The 17602-nt window shown below is 39.2% G+C and overlaps 1 protein-coding gene across 5 annotated transcripts in view; it reads right to left on the bottom strand.

Moving 5' to 3' along the window:
• The window catches only part of arel1 (apoptosis resistant E3 ubiquitin protein ligase 1), a 71842-nt gene that overhangs the window by 37973 nt on the left and 16267 nt on the right, over positions 1-17602 (bottom strand). For 4 of the 5 annotated variants that reach the window (XM_052012738.1, XM_052012750.1, XM_052012730.1 and 1 more), the window contains 7 exons: positions 11636-11847; positions 11453-11524; positions 9685-9911; positions 5261-5498; positions 3140-3309; positions 1624-1804; positions 803-1056 (listed from right to left, as the gene is read on the bottom strand). In XM_052012738.1, the coding sequence (XP_051868698.1) occupies positions 803-1056; positions 1624-1804; positions 3140-3309; positions 5261-5498; positions 9685-9911; positions 11453-11524; positions 11636-11639 (1146 nt within the window). In that variant the 5' untranslated portion in view covers positions 11640-11847. The remainder of the gene's footprint in view (positions 1-802; positions 1057-1623; positions 1805-3139; positions 3310-5260; positions 5499-9684; positions 9912-11452; positions 11525-11635; positions 11848-17602) is intronic. The other variant, XM_052012765.1, reaches the window with a different exon arrangement.

Raw genomic sequence — 17602 nt, 5'->3', positions numbered from 1 at the left:
TGGAGAGTTACACCAGCTCATCATTTCTCTCCACTTGCTGATCTAGCCTCGTAGCTGCACTTATCTTCTGCTGCCACATGACTCCGAACAAGCACTCACCACTGTGGCCAGACTGCGAAGTGGAGCTGGTCAAGATTGTCCATGAGGCCCCAAGCAGTGCAGAGCGAGGCTCTGCCCTGGTGACCTTCTGACAGCTTGTTTGAGAATGACTTTTCTCAGAGGATCAGAAACATTTAGAAACAGTTGGAATTTTTTTATAACTAAAATTTGAAAAAAATCTCTTTAAAAATTCATTCAACAATAAACTGATATAAATTAATTAGAACATTAATATTAAATGAAAAGATCAGGAGTGAAAGTAAGCAATTTGGCAATGGAAATCCTGTTCAAATGAGAGAGATCACAGTAGGTGTGAAGCTAAAGCTAAGGCACTAGATACAAAATGTATCTGGTCCCTCTGCTCAGTTCATTATGAAATGCTCACAGACTCAATGGCAAGTCAAGCGATACAGGGAAAGGTCATATTCATCTGCATCTGATCTCCAGTATGCTCCCTAATTCAAACACAGACAGGGTAGTATGGAATGCATGCACTGTGAACCCACCACCTAGCTGTCAGTGGGATCCTCCTGCCTATTGTTTGATTACTTGAAATAATAAAGGGAATAACAAAATTGCTTTTAATGAGTATTCCTTTTTAGGTTAGGAGCTATAAAATTGACCATTATATTGAAGGTGATCTAAAGGCCACACTTAATTAAAATGGTTATAATTCAGGACACGTTTCACAGTCTTCTCCTACCTTTGATGATATGTAACAATAAACCTTTTTGGGTTTCTTCACTTTCTCAGTTGTTTGATTTTCCTGATCCCCATCTTTATCATCGTCTTCCTCATCCGTGGTGGTCGATTGGTGTCGACTCACAGTGGCATATGCAACTGGTGATGATTGCCACTGTGAATGAGCATAATTTGTTGTGCTGTACAAGTACGCCTCAAAATACACACTGCTGCCTGGAGTTGATACATTCTTTTCTACTATATTCTTCTCGTTTTCTGTTAATAAAGAAGTGTAAATAGTTAAGGAAAGTAATTTTCTTCATGCAGAAATATTTCTACTCAGATAAAACAGTATACATCACATTTCAGCATGGCAAAATAAAAGCAAAAATGTTGGAAAAACACATTAGGTTAGACAGCATTAGTAGAAAGAGAAACAGAGTTAAAATTTCAGGTTGAAAACCCTTCATCAGAACTAAGAAAGAGAGAAAACAATTTAGTTTTAAATTGCAGAGAGGGTTGGGGAACAATGGATAGTGGGAGGCATTGGAGGAAGATTGTGTGGTCAACCATGGCAAATTCTGCAAACAGATCAAGAATGATGAAGAGTGACAGCTTACTATGGTCATCTGTGACTTTGATAAGTGCCCAATTCAGCACTGTGGCAGGGATGAAAACTTGATTGGAGGGTTTCAAACACTTTGATGCAGGAATGGTAGATACAGGTTTGGGAGGCAGCAAAATCTTGTAGAAAGATCATTGGAAATGGGGCAACAGTTTGCAAAGAAATCTAAAATGGCAACCTACTTCATGGGTAATAAGAGGGCTTCATGCCCTACTTACCACTAAGAATGATGATGTCAAACTCCCCGTTACCAATCAATTGATCCCAGTACATAACGGATACCCGAAAGCAACCTCTTCTCCACAAGGTTAGGTTCAGAAGCACCAGGCACATGGTCTTATTTGAAGAAATGGTTTTGTTAAATAAAACATCTGATATTTCATTTTCATTGGCTCCAAGCTAAAATACAAATGAGAAATTAATCAGCTACAGATTGGCTGCGTGATGCACTATTTACTGGATGTTTTCATAATCTCAGTAAAAGCAAACTACACTACTGGCTTTGCAAAGTACACAGAATAAAGTATTCAATACCAGTTTACATCCACATTATTCCATTTGATAAGAAAACTGATTTTAATGGCTTTGCAATAGGGCTATATGGAATGGAGGCCAGAATTTCCCAAAGCAGTTGGAGGAAAATACAGAGCAAAGCTACTTCTGACTGAAGTTATTCATCTCCTAATGTTCATTGGTGAAACCTCGAGTCTACATCTATCTAATCGCCTCCCCTTTATCAAGAGGTAGTGTACAACTGGAAAATACCTGGGTGAGGAGAGAAAAGAGCTTAAATACATCCTTCAAAACCAGAAGCCTACTCATAAACATAAGTACTTGCATTTCAACATATTTCTGGTTAAAGGTACAACTGCCTCCTTTACAAACCACCCCGCTCCCCACATTTCTCCATAACCCTCGTGTTACCTGCATCAACATAAATTGCTCTCAGGAACATGATTGGGTTATCTTAAATCATCCATTAGAAAGGATGCAAGAGCAGGCAAACAATCAATCTTGTTTAACTTTTTCCAAGGAAGGGCTGGTCCCAAACACATCCAATGTTTAACAATTAGCTACATTCTAACAACCTGGTGCAATACATTGGTAGTCTAACTTGCTATCTGCCCCTAGTAGCATTGATAGCACAGTTGTTATGTTGGATCAACATTTCCTTTGCAGGTAAAACAATAATGAGGGGGCAAAGATTTAAGTTAATTGGTAGAAAGGTTAGAGGGGAGTTGAGAAAATAAGTTTTCACTCAATGAGTGTTGAGAATTTAAAGCTCACTAATTGAAAAGGTGGTGGAGGCAGAAACCCATATTTAAAAAGGTACTAAGATGACCACTGGAAGCACTAAAGATTGAGAAGTGGGATTAACCTGGTCCATTTTTGGCTTGCATGATTACGATGAACTGAATGAGCTGCTCTGTGCTTTGAATTCTTATGAATGCAACTATTTCTCATAGAGCATTTTCAAATCAGAAATAACTGCAAAACATCACTTGGTGTGCTACCTGTGTAGGTAACACTAATTAGTTCACTTTATCTAGAATTTTGACTCAGTTTCTGAAATTTACCAAGCCTTCTGCTCGTGACAGGAAGTGACTTTCCAACAATGTGCATTATTTAAATGGTTACTTTGAGGTGATTTGTGAATTGAGAATGCTGAATTTGATATATTTTCAATCTAAATAATGGTTTATTCCAGCTATTTCTTATGTTCTAATCACTCACCTCTTTTACTTGCACCTTGTAATTATCTTGGTCAGCAATGGCCAGTGCATTACTTGTTGGGTTATCGTACTCATCACGAGGGGCAATCTGCAATGTGTATTCCTGCCCACTTGTCAGTACCAGAGTGGAGAAGTGGTAAAGGATTTTTGTTTTTGCTGGAAACACTATTCCTATAAATGGAAGAGAAAGTATATTTCAGATGCAGAGGTAGGAGGCCATTTTGACTATCAAGGTAAGAGAATTAAAAGTTCCCAGCAACAAAATGACTTCCAGGTAAAATACAGAGCAGGTCAGATACAAAATGAAGAGCATGCCGCATTTTACAATCACATACCTTAACACTAATTTGAAAAAAATACATTCCTATGGTACAGGAGTGGTTATTTCACTTTCCCTGTATACAATTCCTAGATTTTCAGTCTACTGCTAATTCATAATAATTATGGATAAGGAAGAGTATTTCAGATTTCTTAATTAATCCATACAGATAGGCCCCAGAGTCTCTAATTTATGTATTCATTGTTTCTTTAATAATCCTGAGATCTTTACTCATCTTGTTGGAGGCCTATTTCATTTGGACTTGATAATTTTCTATTGCAATTAAGTCTGTGCCTTAGACTTGCATATTAGTTTAAATAATATTCCAGTTAACCTTTTCCATTCCCTTAGCAAGATTATTAACCTCCAGCAAGATGAATTCTGACACCTCCCTTCCAGGACAAAACAAAAACACAAGTTTTGTCAGTCTTCCTCTTCAACTTAGATCTGTCACTAGGAGTCAGCCAAATGGCTCTTCTCTGCTATGCTTGAACATCACCAGTTTTCCACTGAGCAGAATTGGGACACAGTATTCAAGGTAAAAAAAAAAGGACAAGAAAATTATGCAATTTGGTAGTTAGCTCCTCTGATATACAGTCATGTAATTTGTTTAAGTGAGTCATCATTTAATTGGTTTTGTTGATTCATGCTATGCATTGAGCTTCAAATCTACCAAAACTCCTAGACCTTACTCAGCTTTATTTGTAACTATTCTAACTTCAATCATCCAGTACGTGACTCACTTATTTTTTTCTTCCTTCCTTTTTATGTTCAGTTTTTGTCAAATCATGAATAACATTTGCAAATAAAAGACTTGATTACATTTGCATAAACTCGTTTCAATTTGAAACCACGTCATAGAAAAGAAACATCTTGTTTTAAGGATCATAGCTTTATTACAACTTTACGACAGTCTTTTTCTCCTGCCTTCCTGTTGATTGTCATAGCAGAAAACAGGCTCATTCTAACAACTTGTGAGCTTTAAATATTTCCAGATTTGTGTCCTCACCTGTTTATTAATTATTAACTTCTAAAAAGGAGATCTAACCATAGAGCTATTTCTGTAGTTAATTATATATTAAGTTAAAGAATGGGAGCGTTGTCACAGTGAAGACTGAAGCATTGCCAGCAAGGTAAAACTACACGATAAATATGAACTCCCAAATAAATGACTAAAAACATCAGGAGGAAACTGCGAGAGAAATAAAAAAAATTAATGGATTGGCAACAGTTGTCCTGCTTGAAAATGTGTTGTTTTCTACTGACCAGAACTATGCATAGCATTCTACTACTTTGTGAAGAAAGGTATGTAACTTGATCAACTGATTATGCAATTCAATTTGCTTCAGAGAGGGACAAAACAAAGGTCAAGCTCTCCTCATACCGCCCATCCCTTCTCCAATAAAAAGAGAAAATTAGAGGATAAATCATTCAGATCTACTTTCAGGTGCAATTATTGGATAACTTCTTATCTATATATGGTGCAAAAATAGAAAATGGTGGAAATACTCAAGCAATAATTGTGGAGAGAGAGATAGATTTATTGTTTGGGTGAATAACGTTCAATTAGAACTATAGGCATCAACCTGAAATATTAACACAATGTCTTCTTCCACAAATGCTGCCTGACATCCTGAATATTTCCACCATTTTCAGCAACTCTGGAATTTTTCTTTTTATTACAAATTTATGGAGTCCTGAGCAAGGTTCTTGGTTATCATTATTGCCTAGTACGATCAAACAAACAGACAGACAAAGGTAAAATCGGACCCCTACTGAAAACATACACACATTTACACCTACCAGGTTGAAATGTTTTGTAGTATGGGCTGTAGGCAACATTCAGTCCTCCAAGTTTGACAATGACTTCGTACCTTCCTGCCTTCCTCACTGTGAAGCTCACCTTCACCACATTATTATTCTGTGCCTGAAGAACTTCCTGTGTAATAGGAACATCTAAACCAAGTTCCATGTGTGAGATGTGAATCCGTAAACCCACTGGGCGATGCGCAGGGAATGGTTGTCCATTCTTATAGAACAACTATACAGGGAAATAAGAAAAAAAGTTTCTCTAGTAAATATTGTACTCCTCCTGATGGCAAAAAAAGGTGGAGCAAAGCAAGAAATAAGTAATATTAGCTATATTAAACTGAACTTAAAAGGGCACCAAAAAGATTAAAACCATTTCAATTATAGAAGTTTCTCAACAAAACCTCCATTTCACTCATGAAGATATAATTCATGTCTTTATCAAAGTCTAAAAGACTTTCCTGTACTGTTCAATTTGGTCTGGTTGTTGTCTTTTTCTTTAAATAAAAAAGAATAATTCCTCTTCAAAAGTTTACCTTGGTCTTGTACCAAACTCAGCTTGTGAGAAAGATCACAAATTTAGACACAAGTTTGCTCTGAGTAAGGCAACATACAGCATATGGTTCAATATCCTCATATTGAGGACAGTAGACAATCGGCTCCTCTCATTGTTGAGAACACCACTCTAAAACACATGGATGTTGGTAAGAACTTGAAGCTGTGTAAGAATAATTATTTGTATTTTAACCAAAATTCACAGCCTGGGTTTAATCAAACAACCATTTGCATAATTAAGTAGAACAGCTTTCCATATTTAAGAAAGGGAATGCTCCCTGCTTCTCAATCTCACGATGCATCTCATTTATGTTGGAAAGGGCACCAGCTCCCAGAACTCTGTCGCCCTGAAAACCCCAGAGTAATGAGATACCTGACAGCATCATCACTTTTATTTCTCCCACACTGAACAGTTCCAGCTTTTGGTCAATGCCTTCTCATAGTGTGCAATCATATGCAAAAAAATTGGAACTACATCCTATGGCATTCTGGTTAGATGAAAAGTCATCAAGCCAAATAGTTTGGCTAGAAATTCATCCCCTAAATATGCTGTTATATGGCATGTCACACTGCACTGTTCTCTGTATCTGAAATTCAGTTCCATGGATATTGCATTATCAAACTTTTGCTACTACATAACAACTGGGAATAAATTTCTAGATCGTTAAATATTTCTCTCTTCACAGGTACCATTCCATCTGCTCAGTATTTCCAGTTTTTTCTGTTTTTATTTTAGATTTCTGGCACCTGCAGTACTTTTGTTTTAAAAATGACCTTTTCCATGTGGATTAGTGTTTACCATAAGTGTGGCTCTCACTTTCAAATCCCTATGTAGATCATCCCCTCCAATGACTCTCTACACTGTCCACTGACTCAAGAAGGCTGTCAATAATCAAGGACCCCTCCCACCCAGGTCATTCTCTCTTCTGCCCCCTCCCAACAATTAGAAGATACAAAAGCTTGAGAACACATGTCACCAGGCACAGCTTCTATCCCGCTGTGATAAGACTCTTGAATAGACCCCTTATATTATATGAACTCTTGATCTCTCAATCTACCTTGTCATGGCCCTTGCACTTTATTTGTCCATCTGGACTGCACTTTTTCGGTAACACCATATCCTCCATTCTGTTTCCTTTTCCTTTTGTACTACCTCAATGTACTTATGTAAGGAATAATCTGTCTGGATGGCATGCAAACAAAGCTTTTCACTATAAATCGGTACATTTGACATTATTTAACCAAAGACTACCTAAGCCACCCAAACACTCCGCAACAACATAGATGATTGCTCAATCAGCCATTACAGTTTGGTCATCTATAGCACTGTGTCTGATTTCCTCTGCCCTATTTATATCCCTCCCCACTTTCAAAAGCCTACTTCAAACTTTTCTGTTTAATAACATATTGAGCTAAACCTTCCAGTTTTCCTTCCTGATCATAATTCCTTAAGGCAAATCATAGAAGAGAAAATTTGTGATGATCATTCCTGAAAATGAACTCTAAAATTGTCTGCTATAATATCATCAAGATGTGAATTTTTAGAAATTCCCTAGTAGCTGAGAACTTAAATAATCACCAATCATAGAAATTTTCTGGCACAGGAGGCGGCAAATTACTGAATTTTGTCCGTCCTTGCTGTAAAAGAGCTACCAGCTTTTTCCACCATCCATCACTTGGCCTCTACCACCATAGGTCACAGCTTCTTAATTTCACATTCAAGTACTTTTTAAAACATAATTAGGTTTCCTGTTTTGACCACCTTTTCAGGCAGTTGAGTTCTAGCAATCTTTCAGTGCAAAAAAAACCAATCCATCCTCTACCCACTATTCCTTTCATTACTTACTTTAAATCCATCCCCTTGTTTTTGACCCCTCTGCTTCTGGAATTAGGTCTTACTTACTTTATGTAAGCCTTTCATAATGTTATATAGCTCAAAGAAAACAACCCTAGTTTATGCAATCTTTCCTCATAGCTACAACTCTCCAGTACTAGTAACATCATCATAAATTTCCTCTGCACACTTTTTATTTACAATCATATTTTTCCTATTGTATGGTGACCAGACGTATATACAGTTTTAGCATGATCTCTCAGCTTTTATATCTTAGAACACAGAACATAGAACAGTAAAGTACAGGCCTTTCTTACATCCATGTGCCTATCTAAGAGTCTTTTAAATGTCCCCATTTATCAGCCTCTACCACCACCCCCGGCAGTGCGTTCCAGGCACCCACCACTCTCTGTGTAAAGAGAGTGGCTTTTTCAATGAAGGAACATGTCCTGTTTTTAAATGATCTTTCCTACCACCTTTAAGGGCCTGTGGAGATACACTCCAAGTTCCAACTGTTCTGCCATTTATTGTCTAATTGCACCTCCCCCAATGTCCTACCTTATACTTCTCTGGATTAAATTCACTTTGACAACTCTCTACACATATGCCAAAACAATCTTGTAACCCTTGCATTCAAACCTAATCATCAATAATACAACAAAAAGTGAAGGAGTCAAAGCGTCTACTTTCATAGTATTTAGTTGTCTGCATCTCAGCATCAAAGTTTATTCCCATAACATACATCTGTCCTCATTGAGGGGTCAGTGGTGGAAAGGGTGAGCACCTCTAAGTTCTTCAGTATCAACATCTCAGGGGATCTATCCTGGGCCCAACACATTGATGCAATCACAAAGAGGGCACGCCAGTGGCTCTACTTCGTTAGGAGTTTGAGGAGATTTGGTATGTCACCAAAGATTCTTGCAAATTTCTATAAATGTACAGTGGAGAGCATTCTGACTGGTTACATCACAGCCTGGTATGGAGGCTCCAATACACAGGATCGCAAGAGGCTGCAGAGGGTTGTAGACTCAGCCAGCTCCATCAAAGGCACAACTCTCTCCACCACCGAGGTCATCTTCAAGAGGCAGTGCCTCAAGGCAGTGACATCCATTACCAAGGACTCTCCCCACCCGGGACATGCCCTCTTCACGTTACTACCATCGGGAAAGGTACAGGAGCCTGAAGACCCACACTCAGCAATTTAGGAACAGCTTCTTCCCCTCTGCCATCAGATTTCTTAATGGTCCATGAACCCATGAACACTACCTCGTTATTCTTTTTTTTGCTCTATTTTGTAATTTATAGTAATTTTTAATGTCTTTGGACTGTACTGCCACCACAAAACAACAAATTTCACGTCATATACGTCAGTGACATTAAACCTGTTTCTGATCATTCCAGTTAAAGGGGAACACCAATGCCTCAAAGTTCCCTACCAAGACAGACACCATTTTAGCTTAGAAATATCTCACTACTCCTTCATTGCTATGTGTCAAAAATCTCATTCTCACTACCTCACAGGATAGTGGGAGTACCTTCACAATACAAACTTCAGTGATTCAAGAAAGCAACTCAAAAACAAGACCTAAGTACATGCTCAAATCAGACCCAGAAGTGATGTGGAGAAGCTATCACTTTCAAAGAATCATTCTTAGTGCAAATCATTAAATTTGAGAATGAAGTGACGATGTGTTGTATGGCTACAAGTCCAACTAGCTTTACACCTCTCACAGATACCCCAGATTGATGAAAAACAGTTTCAAATCTATCCAGATTCACCACTGATCCATATTTAGGCATCTTGCATCAAAATCTTACATTTGTGTGCATTCTTTTGTTTACAAGGCCTTAGGTTTTTTTGCGATTACTGCTTTCCATTCTAAATCCCAACATTCACATTTGTAATAAAATTGCCTACTTATCATTGCCAGCTGTAATTACAGCCTTCAGATATAAAACAATAAACTTCAAAACAGTGAGTTTTGCAGTCCCTTTGAAAGAAGAAGTAATTTAAAATACTCTTACGCACATGTACTCTAAAGGTCAAGATGCGCCCTACTTCTTGAGGATCCTTCCAATCCCAGGTGACTAGGCATGACCTTGGATCCAGGTAGTTTCCACGGACGTAGTCATAGATGGTACGGTTCCCCTGCCTTCCTCTGTTGTCATTCTGAAGAAAATTAATTACCCGTGCCACGAGCTCGTAAAGAAACTTCACAGTAAAGAAGAAAGCTATGATGGAAACTGCAATTCCACCTGTAAAAGGATAGAGAAATCATACACCGAGTCGGTGCCAGCTCTCAAACCATTCTCATCAGTTGCATTACTCCATTTATTTTCTCTATAACCTATTCCCTCCCACATGCAGGTCAACATTCCAAAGACGTATGGGTAGGTTAATTTGGGTTTAAAATGGGCGGCGCAGACTCGTTGGGCCGGAAGGGCCTGTTACCACGCTGTAAATAAAATTTTTTAAAAAAACTCAAGATTCTCCTGCCAACCACTTTCAATAAGTGAAATTTATGAGCACATGTTTAGCTTGTGGGACGAAACCAGGGTAGCTGAAGGAAACCCATGGGACCCCAGGGAGAACATCAAAACTCCCCTCAAGAGTGCAAAATTCATCTGCAGTGGAACTTCCAACTTCACCGAACTGAAATCATCGGTTCTTACTTGCAAAATAACAAGTTTTTATAAATCCCCTTTCCCAAGAATCTGTGCTATTAAAAGGGATAACATTTAACTTGCATTCTAGGGCCTCAAGTACAGCCTCTCTCATTTGCCTTAACTTCAATGAAGTTTGAAAATCATGGAGACACCCAGCAGATCAACCAGCATCTGTGGAGAGAGAAACAGAATTAATGCCTCTCCACAGATGCCACCTGATTGTTGAGTTTCTCCAGCATTTTCTGTTTTTAATTCAGATTTTCACCAGCCGCTGCTTTTTATTTGCTTTTACGTTGCCTTGAATGCCTTGCCTGCTGTGGTCAATCATTTTCAGTTCCCTAGCTCCAGGATGAATCTAGTCTGCTGCTGAACTCTTATCACATTTCAAAGTCTGCTGCCCACTGCTGCATTAGGGAAGACACCCATACTCAGAGAAAGACGACCTCATCTACTTTACCTTCAGCCCTCAGGAACAAGAAGAATGAGCACGGGGATACATTCCCTAAGTGATTCTAAAAATTCGGAGACTGCATGTATGCAGCATTACTCCTTAGAGAGATCACTTTATCTTGCAGCATACTCCCCAGTAGCTGCAAATGTTGTTTGTGTTGTAGTATGTTCCCTCAGATGCTAGATTCAGATTCCACATTTGTTGGGCTGATTGCCAACAGCTGCAAGAACTTGCAACACATCAACACTAGAGCAACGTCAGATTCAGCATAGCATTACACAGGGAAGCCTGACGATATCTTTCTGTCGAGCATGTAAATGAAGCTCTCAATTTTTATATGGCTTTTATGAACAACACTACAGCAATTCACAACTCTCTTTTAACATCATTAATAGGTATTTATAAAATCTCTAGCCCAGAGTATAAATTGACAGCTCTATGCCAGCCAGATTTGGAGTCAGGTGTTTGAGCTGAGAGCAAGCAAAGCCAATTTACTCAGAAAACGTCTCTCAAAAAAGCCTTCTTAAAATGCAGAGAATGGAGGATATTTACTTCAAAAAATGCACATAGTTTCATCACCATGCTTGATTGACAATCCTTTTAAAAAGGTGTATGTCCTATCAAAGAACTCAACTGCTCAGATTTAGAAACCTATGGAAGGAATTGAAAGTATACTCACCAATGACGACAATCATCAGGTCTCTTCTTACAGTGCAAAGTGTGACGCTAGAGGCAAAAAACACTGCTCCCACTGTGGGAAAAAGTTGAAATTAAGGACACACAAGCTTCCCTGAACTGAAGAAAAAAAAATGTAAAAGTAGAAATAGGTCTTTTTAAAATAAATGGCTAAATTTTCACATACCCATAGACCACTTTTCAATTCAGCGCCTCTGGGCTAAGTTGTGAACAAACTTAACTTTGTGCTCCCACTCCAGGTGTCCCCTTGAAAGCTGGAGGTCCTTCCCACCAAACTTCCAGTAATCGCCGTAGAAGTAGCCCCAGCCTGAGAGGTATCTGTGACTCACGGCCAAACTGTACCAGATCGGTTCAGTTTCGTACCCTAGTGATTTCAACCTGTATGGAGACAAGGAATTAGAAAGCTGATATTTGACTTCAACTATAAACTGCCTAACATCTAGAGTTATTTTGAAATGAAACTATTCAAGAGCATCTAATGAGAACGTAAAGGATAATTGCAATCCAACCATCTCAAAAACAAATGCATTTATTAGAATGCAAACTCTTTTGTATCTTTACACCTTCTTAAAGATAGGTGACCAGAATTAGGTACAACACTCCAATTATAGACCAACCATGCTGAGATTTTGGATTGCAGTTATTTTTGGTGTGCTGGAACATCACTCTACTGCTAATTCCCCTAAAAAAAATTGTTGTGAAATATTACTGAATTTAACACCCAGAAAGAATTGCCAAAATACAACTTGCCTAGTTGCTGATGGGACCACACTAAATTCAGCACAGATGCCAACACTTTGCTGTGTGAGCCTTCAAAAGCACACTCCCATTGGCAGACAAAAAATAACAACACCATGTCTGCAGAGGTAGCTCCCAGATTTTCAGAAATGACATTGAAGTGAATGAGATACATGTAAGGTGAGCCAGTTTTTTCTTGGGGGGGGGGGGGGGGGGGGGGGGGCGGATGGTAGTGGCATGAGACCAACCTGGGCTACCAAAAGAACATCCTCACGGGAGGCAGCATGAATTGCCCCTTCCAGGAGTGAGTATTCTCACACAAAGGAGCAATGCTGCAATAAATGTTATAACTTCACAAGATATGTTAAGGGTTGTAGACCACTACAAACAATTCTCTCTCATATGGCCACACTTATCCACAGGCTGGAAGACAGACAGACAAGAGACACAGACTCACCACCTCATCTTAGCAAGCCCTTCCCTTACCTAAAACACCCCTCCCCACACCATTAACATACTCCTCCTTCCAACCTCCATACAGGAAGTTAAATCTGCAAACGTTGGATAATATCATTCCCCTTCGCCATTGGGACTAAAGTAGCAAGGACTTGGAGATTTGCTCCTTGGCTGGGACCTGAAGGCAGCACCTCGCCAGGCGTCATGAGATGATCCCTCAGCTTATGGGTAGAGGAGCAACTGTGGCACAAACCATTTCTCAGATAGAGACCATACAAAATCCTCCAGATATTTCACTATAATGACTATATCCCCTTTTCAATAATGTGTTAGTATACATCTTCATTATCATCTGTGCTGTTAAACACCATGAAGATATTTCTGGGCTCAATTTATGTGCTGCTCTCTCCTCTTTTGTCTTTGCAGGATGTGAAGTGGGCTCTCCACCTCCACATTTCCCCCTCACTAGAACAGCAGAATACAGACCAGGAAGAACAGGAACAGATACAGCTGATAGCAGTGCAGGTGGGAAGAGCGCAGAGAGGATGTTGATGATCACTAAATAGAAGCACCACTTCAGAGATGGATGTACATGCAATGAAACAGATAGGTGAGAGGGACATGTGACATACACCAGGTGCTAGCTGTTGACACCATGATTGAAGGTTGTCCTGCAGAATTTTACTTATCTGGGATTACAGATTTTGAAAACCTGAGTCTTTGGAGATGTTGCTCATTAGACAAGTTCAAGCAGAGTCCGGTGTCTCTGAAAACTCTCTGGGAATAGAGCTCCAAGAATGAACATGTCTATGTATCCTGCCCAGGTCCTCAATCCTCTCTCAGTTGTTTACCACTTCAACTCTGAAACCTCCGGTAATGGAGTTCTGCATTAATGCACCTATTGAATGAGTAGCTCAACAGTGAAGTGCTGCATAAAGCACTCTCTGTGGATTTGGCAAGGCGATTGAACTACCTGCAGTCATTTTCAGAATTGCCAAGTCAGGTCTCCCAATGTCAGCAGAGTGCCCTTTAATTCATCATAAAGCAAGAACCTAGTGCCCTAGTGCACTATGCAAAAAAAAAGTTCTTTTGTGGAGCTCTGAGCTTTGATTTACGTCACATAGGCTGAAACTCACACTGCAGGGCAAATTACATCATTACGTGCACAGCCATTGCTTGAAAACATCAGACACATTAATATGGTTGCAAATTAAGTACCCTGGCCAATTTCATGATTGACACAATTTCACCTGGAAATGCTCACTAACAAGATTTATGCTTGGTAAAATGATTTTGGATTATGTAGCACTCAAAGAAAAAGCACACATTTAGTACAGGGTCAACATAACTTCCATGCATGTTGAAATGCCTCTTTTTCTGAATCCCAGGACCTTGTATTCATTGCTAACAACTTCCCCTGCTATATCCAAACATTTATGCACATACACCCAGGACCTTCTGTTGCACGCCTTTTATCCTACACTCTTAACAAATGCTGATAAATCTGTTCATTTAGAGCAGTTTCTAATTTTGTTTCAGATTTCTAATCCTTACAGATTTTTAATTCTTACAGATTTTGTTTAAACATCTATGAAAAGTACTCACATTATAAAACAGGACCCAAATGATGGGCTTTCTTTTCCCATTTATTTTTATTTAGAAATTAGTACCATCACAATAGCCTGCCCCGCACAAAGCCATGCTGACTATCCCTAATCAGTCTATGCCTTTCCAGATGAGAGTACGTACAATCCCCAAGAACTTTCTCCAATAATCCCCTGACATTGATAAGAGGCTCACCAGCCTATAACTTCCTAGTTTGTCTCTTTTGCCCTTCTTAAACAAAGGAACAACATTGGCTATGCTCCAGCCCTCTGTGACCTCACCTGTGACTAAAAAGGATGCAAAGGTTTCTGACAGGGCCCTAGCAATCTCCTCTCTTACCTCTCTTAATAACTAGGGATAGATCCCATCAGACCCTGGGGACTTATCCACCTTAATGTTCTTCAAGAGCCCCAACACCACCTCCTTCTTGATATCAACATGCCCCAGAATATCAGCATACCACTCCATGTCCTTCTCCTTCGTGCACACCGATGCAAAGTACTTGTTTAGTACCTCACCTATTTCCTCTGGCTCCATGCATAAATACCCTTCTTTGCCCTCAAGTGTACTACCCTCTCCCTAGTTACCCTCTTTTAAAGCATGTATAAAATATTTTGGGATTGTCTTCAATGATACTTACCAAAGACATTTAATGGCCCTTTTTAAGCCATCCTGATTGCCTGTTTAAGTTCTCTCCTGCTTCCTTTATATTCCTTGAAGGCCCTGTACAATTTCAGTTTTCTAAACCCTACATATGCTTCCTTTCACTTTGTGACTAAATTTGCAACATCACTCGTCATCCAGGATTCCTGAACCTTGCTATCCTTGTCTTTCTTTCTTCCTCACAGGAACATGTTGGTCCTGAATTCTCACCAGCTGGCCTTTAAATAACTCCCATGTGTCAGATGTGGACTTGTTAACAGCCATTCCCAATCTACTTTCCCCAGCTCCTGCCTAATACAGTTATAATTAGCTTTCCCCAATTTAGCACTCCCCACCCCCCGTCCCCCCACCTGTCCAAGGTCCAGTCTTATCCTCATCTATAACCTTGTAAATTTTCAGAGTTATTTTCACTGTTCCTAAAAATGCTCCCCCATTCTCAAATACTCCCACTCTCACATACTCTCTGATCACTTCCACAGGCTCATTTCCCAATACAAGGTCTAGTGTGGCCCCTTCCTTGGTTGGACTATCTACATACTGTGTCAAGAAACCCTCCTGGATGCAACTAACAAATTCTGCCTCATCTAAGCCTCTGGCACTAAGAGAGTCCCAGTGGGGAAATTAAAGTCACCCACTACAACTACACCTCAAACTATTTTTACACTGCTTACACTGAATGTAAAACAGCGTTATTACATTGATAGATAACTGGAAATCAAACGCCTTTTAAGGCTATCAGATTTAAGCAGGGGGCTACAACCAGTGGAAATTTTATGGATCAATCTCCAAATTTTTTGCTGTCCTAAATTATTACTAGTTCTTCTGTAAGAAAGATCCAAGTTTGAAGACATTGTACATTATGATGAAGCAGTATATTCCAAAGCAATGGATATTGATCAAAAATACTTATAGCTACAACTTTCCAAAAAGCCCACACAGCACCCATGAGATCAGAGTATCTCAGCCAAACAGACAATTAGTCTCAGGTTCAGAAGTTGGTAAATGATATCTGGTAATTAGAGAACAGGGCAACAGTCAAGCCTTGAGTTGAGGGAAAAATAATCAGAGTTCTCACTCGTGACTATACTGCAATTCATGCTGAAAATATGTGGGGGCATGATTAAGAAGATATAAAAAAAGTAAAGCACAAAAATGTTTATTAGCAATATACTGTAATGACAGACATAGCCAGAATAAAATCTTTAATATATCTGATAAAAGATCAATAGTCAGGAACAATAACTCTGTTTCTTTCTCCACAGATACCATCTAACCTACTGAGTATTACCAGTCTATTCTATCTTTATTTCAGAATTCCAGCATCTGCAATGTTTTGCTTTATGATGACAGTTTAAAATGCCTTCTCTGAAAAGATACCAGATACTGAATGCTATGTGTCACTACATACATTTCATCCTTTGTAACTAGAAACAGCCTGGGAACATTGTCCTGTTGGTTACGATGCTCTCTCCTGCTCTGATGGCTTAACTATGCTCCCAATTAACATTTACTATTCCTCTGCCAAATCTCATAGGCTTAGGATTTCCTGTTACCACAACACCTGCATTTGAAACTTTTCAGCCACTAAGAATATCAAGAGACATAGGGACACGGGTGGATGGTGGAGTTTAGGGAGGATCGTGTGCATAAATTCTAAAAATATCAAAATATTTGAATTCTGAGTCTGAATCTTGAACATTCTTAAATATTTTATACCCAGTCAACCTTCTCTTATCAAGACAGAAAGGATAAAGGGTAGTAAATCTTTTTCTATGACACAGCCAGCGATTTCCTATATTCTTATTTCTTCCCTTATTGACAGAGCTTGCAAAATTCCTTTTCACTTGGTAGGCATTCATCTGTTACCACTGCTCCCAATTTGGCAATACTTTCAAATCTGAACACTATGAATATAATTTGTTCCCATGTCACTTATTTTTAATTTTATTCACAGATACCCAGGAACTATTTATCGACACCACAGTCATTGTGAAAGTCACCACCAACTTGAAAAAAAATAAATCATTATCTTATGAAAACTTGTGTCTCAGTTAGACAGTGGTCAGAATCATACACTATGGAAACAAGCCCTTCAGACCATTGAGTCCACACCAACCATTAAGCAGCTTTTATGCAAATCCCATTTTACTCTCCATCAACTTCCCCCAGATGCTGCCACTCACCTACACAGTAGGGGCAATGTACAATGGCCAACTAACCTACCAACAGGTACATCTTTGAGATGTGGGAGGAAACCGGAACACCTGGAGGAAACCCATGCAGTCACAAGAGGAGTGTGCAGACTTCCTGCAGACAGCACCTGAAGTCAGGTTTGAACCTGGGTCTCTAGCTCTACTAGCCTGCGTCACTGTATTTGGACTGTCAATTATTGGCAGTGTCGGTGGTCTATGGGAGTGTTTCCTTTGTTTTATAAATAGCAAACAATCCACTTAAATTCAGTTCCTCAGCCTAGATCCACAAAGTGCAGTGCCAGATAAAGATTACTTTGTTATGATTCAACTATTTTAACTTTAAAAAGACTAAAAATTAGTTGCAAGGTAATTGCTCCAACAAGCACTCACATCAGACATCGCACAGGCTAAATGCATTCCTTCTGCACTGTACCTGTTGCACCTGAAACCCAGCATAAGAGTATTTTCCTAAAGCATCA

This window comes from Pristis pectinata, chromosome 1 (assembly GCF_009764475.1).
Source record: "Pristis pectinata isolate sPriPec2 chromosome 1, sPriPec2.1.pri, whole genome shotgun sequence".
Classification (NCBI taxonomy): Eukaryota; Metazoa; Chordata; class Chondrichthyes; order Rhinopristiformes; family Pristidae; genus Pristis; species Pristis pectinata.
This window is presented reverse-complemented; position numbering and strand designations above follow the sequence as displayed.